This window comes from Rhagoletis pomonella, unplaced genomic scaffold, assembly GCF_013731165.1.
Source record: "Rhagoletis pomonella isolate Grant_MI unplaced genomic scaffold, Rhpom_1.0 Rhpom_scaffold_15877, whole genome shotgun sequence".
Taxonomy (NCBI): Eukaryota; Metazoa; Arthropoda; class Insecta; order Diptera; family Tephritidae; genus Rhagoletis; species Rhagoletis pomonella.
This window is the reverse complement of record NW_023474396.1, coordinates 1-3492: the sequence shown is the minus strand read 5'-3', so window position 1 is coordinate 3492 and position 3492 is coordinate 1. Positions and strand designations below refer to the sequence as shown.

Below are 3492 nucleotides of genomic sequence, written 5' to 3'. Positions count from 1 at the left end.
TCAAGCAGCTTTGGAAAGCGAAAAGCAATTGCCTTTATGCGCTGATGTCTGAGTTTGGAACTCTTATGGCTGTCGTTTGACGATAAAAGAGGCAAGGCGACTTCTTAACGTAAGATTTCTTTAAATTGATATTAAAGCACTCAACAGCTCATTTATCATTTTCAATAAGCGCCGTATGTTCTGCCTTCTTGAACGAGAACAAAATGAAGTATCGCTTGTTATCAAACAAGGGTACTTTTGCTCTTTATACAGATACTTACCGACAGGACCTCGTAAAAATATGAGATTAGAAATTCTAGTCCACATTAGTTGGCTAAAATACTTTCGCAAAGACGAAAATATATTTATCATTTTCAACAATTAGCATTCCCCAAACGCAGCGCCGCTCATTACTGTCAATCTTAGTGTAAAATTATTCAAATACCGTTTAAAATGCATTTTAATTAATTTATAAAAGCTAAAGCTTTATTGTGAATGCCTAAATTTAGAAATGAAAATGAAAAACACACAAAAAAGGCAGCGTCAGAAAAGTTGTCTATGCGTTTGCTTGAGCGACTATGCACATTAGACTGGGTCGGTCCCCATACAAAAAAAAAAAGTTGCTAATGTCCGCCCCTAAATTTAAAGATTATGTTGAGAGGGTTCTGGAAAAATTTTTTTTTTTTTTTTAACCCTCCGAAATACAGCCGAAATGGTTTTTTCGTTGTAACTTGGTTATTTGACGGCCGATTTTTAAAATTGATATGTCATTATTTTTGTCTTGAGAAGCTTCACTTTTCGTTCTTATGTCTTTTTAAGCTTTGAAGTCGCGTTCGCATGATAAGGGCAGAAACAAAATTTTACCCCCCCTAAAGCATATTTTTTTCCTTACCAAACGAAAGTCCTTAAAAATTCAAGAAAATGTTGCCTTCAAACTATATTACTAAAATAATCAACAAAAAAGTTATTTCACTTACAATATTTATTGCTACTTAAGCAAATTTTGGCGCTAATCAAGGCTTTTATATTGGTCTCGGCTTTCTAATTTTGCAAAAATGTGGCCCAGGCGCTTTTCATCAGTGACAGCACTTGCAGACTCACTAACAACACGCACAAACCGTTCGGTATTCTGGGAATGACAGAGGAACTCTAAAAAAAAATGATTTAAAAGTACTATAAGACCCGTGAAGTTTTTAGTTTGAAGATATTTACCTGGGATATTTATCACTTCATTTTCCGAAAATTGAAACATTGTAAGTTCACTATCTGGGTAGAACTGCACACAAGGGGGTTCCGTAATCTTAAACTGACTCCAATCGATCATGCTGACATACGACTTACTTTCAAAGTTTATTACGCCACGCTTTGGGACCTTGAACACGCGAAGCCCTGCTGGTGGATATTGACGTGCTGTTTTGATTTTTTCGTACCCATCATTACGTATCTCTGGATCAGCGTCGGTTATCATGGCTAATAATATATTTTCTGGGTGAAAATAATATGCATTATTTTCTATAGCTGAACGTATAATGGCTTGAACAGCATTTGATAGTTCGCGTATCCAGCAAATACCATTATTTACTGCCAAAACCATATCAAATAAATAACGCTGATCATTGCGTAATTCCCAAGAGCCAATATTTTCAGGAATAACTCCCATAGCAATAGCCTCAAAACCACTTACAACCTGATAAGGAAAATATATGTTTTTGTTTATAACATTAACTATTATAGTGTGGACAACCTACCGGGTATTTGGTGCAAGTCATAATTTCAGACCCCAACACCCCTGGCCAAACACCAGGTCCTTTCTGCTTGCCAATATAATGCGTTAACAACTTTTTTAGAGGCAACTCGTTGAAATGTAACAAACACACATTCCACTGCAAGGGCCTTTGTAAATAACGTTCCATTTGTGCATTTACTCCAATTTTATATCCAGTATTGACAGCTGTACCATCACAGCTTATAGCTACAAGTTCGTTTAAGCAATATTTTTGGGTATTCAAAAAGCTTACTATTGCTTGCTGGATTGCTTCCCCAGTGCCTTCTTTTGGAGATACGTATCCAATAAATTTCGAATCAGGCTCTTTCAAAATTGTAATATGCTCCTCTCTTAGAAGCATTGTTCTTACGCTACCGTGAACTATTTTTTTTTTAGTGTTACGTCCTGTTTACCATCATACGAAATGCATTTAAGATCAGTGCCAGTTTTTGTTGCTGCTTCAGTTTGTGCTCTACATTTGTTACGCTCGCGTGAAATTTTATTTTTGTCAATGACCAGATAATCAAAATATTTCATAATTTTATCCGCTGTGTTTTCTTTAAAATCCTTTTTTTACTTTTGTAGCAATCGCAGCTTGCAAATCTTTTATTAGCATTGTAGCAAGCAATGATCCAAAGCGATCTGAAGTATCCGTCCTATCTAACGCCGAGCAATAATTTTTTAAGGACAAATCAGATACTTTTAAACTTTGTGTGACTTCTTCACTTGCTTCATCGTCTTCACTTGAGCTAGGCACATAACCAATCGAACTTGCAGCGGTTTCAGTGTGATTTTCAACATTACATTCTAGCGAGCAATTGTCAGTTCTAGTATGATCAAGCCCACTATCTAATGACAAAAGCCTTGGCCCGCATTGATCATAAAGAAAGTCATTTACCGCGGTTGGAACTCTACTTGCACTAGGGCAATCACATTGTCGATTTAAGTCCACTCCCCGGGCACTCCCCGGGTTGCTGATGCGACGAAAACAAAGAGTATGAATTTGGGAAAAATCGTAGCAAAAATGTACCTAAATTGGTACGAAAGCAGTGAGATTAAATTTCCAACTAAGAAAACTGTTGGAGGAATTTGTGGGGGCGAATTTTGTTAGCTGACCTAACCATGGGTAAACGACTTCATAGCTTAAAAGGAAATGTGATGACATGTTAATTTTAAAAATCGGCCGTCAAATACCCAACTTTCAACGAAAAAACCTTTTCGGCTGTATTTCGAAGGGTTAAAAAAAAAAATAAAATAAAAATTTCGAAATCCTCTCAACATAATCCTTAAATTTAGGTTACTCTGTTGCATAAAAAAAATAAATTTTTGTTGTACTGTGTTATTATACTTACATCTGAAACTCATGTTGACCTGTGATATTAAAAGTGCTATAACTCCTTTGTTTATTATTTTAGTAATATAGTTTGAAGGCAACATTTTCTTGAATTTTTAAGTACTTTCGTTTGGTAAGGAAAAAAATATACTTTAGGGGGGGTAAAATTTTGTTTCTGCCCTTATCATGCGAACGCGACTTCAAAGCTTAAAAAGACATAAGAACGAAAAGTGAAGCTTCTCAAGACAAAAATAATGACATATCAATTTTAAAAATCGGCCGTCAAATAACCAAGTTACAACGAAAAAACCATTTCGGCTGTATTTCGGAGGGTTAAAAAAAAAAAAAAAATTTTTCCAGAACCCTCTCAACATAATCTTTAAATTTAGGGGCGGACATTAGCAACTTTTTTTTT

General features: G+C 35.5%; 2 protein-coding genes across 2 annotated transcripts; both read right to left on the bottom strand.

Moving 5' to 3' along the window:
* Positions 1–884: 884 nt before the first annotated feature.
* Positions 885–1554, bottom strand: LOC118757260. The gene is made up of 2 exons (XM_036491987.1): positions 1192–1554; positions 885–1128 (listed from the first exon to the last, which is right to left on the bottom strand). Exons 1-2 carry the CDS (start codon positions 1445–1447, stop codon positions 989–991), a joined length of 396 nt encoding a protein of 131 aa, XP_036347880.1. The 5' UTR covers positions 1448–1554; the 3' UTR covers positions 885–988.
* LOC118757261 lies at positions 1450–2128 on the bottom strand. Its single transcript, XM_036491988.1, has 3 exons — positions 1728–2128; positions 1520–1666; positions 1450–1464 (listed from the first exon to the last, which is right to left on the bottom strand). The coding sequence occupies exons 1-3, from the start codon at positions 2103–2105 to the stop codon at positions 1450–1452; spliced, it is 540 nt and encodes a 179-aa protein (XP_036347881.1). The 5' UTR covers positions 2106–2128.
* Positions 2129–3492: the final 1364 nt, after the last annotated feature.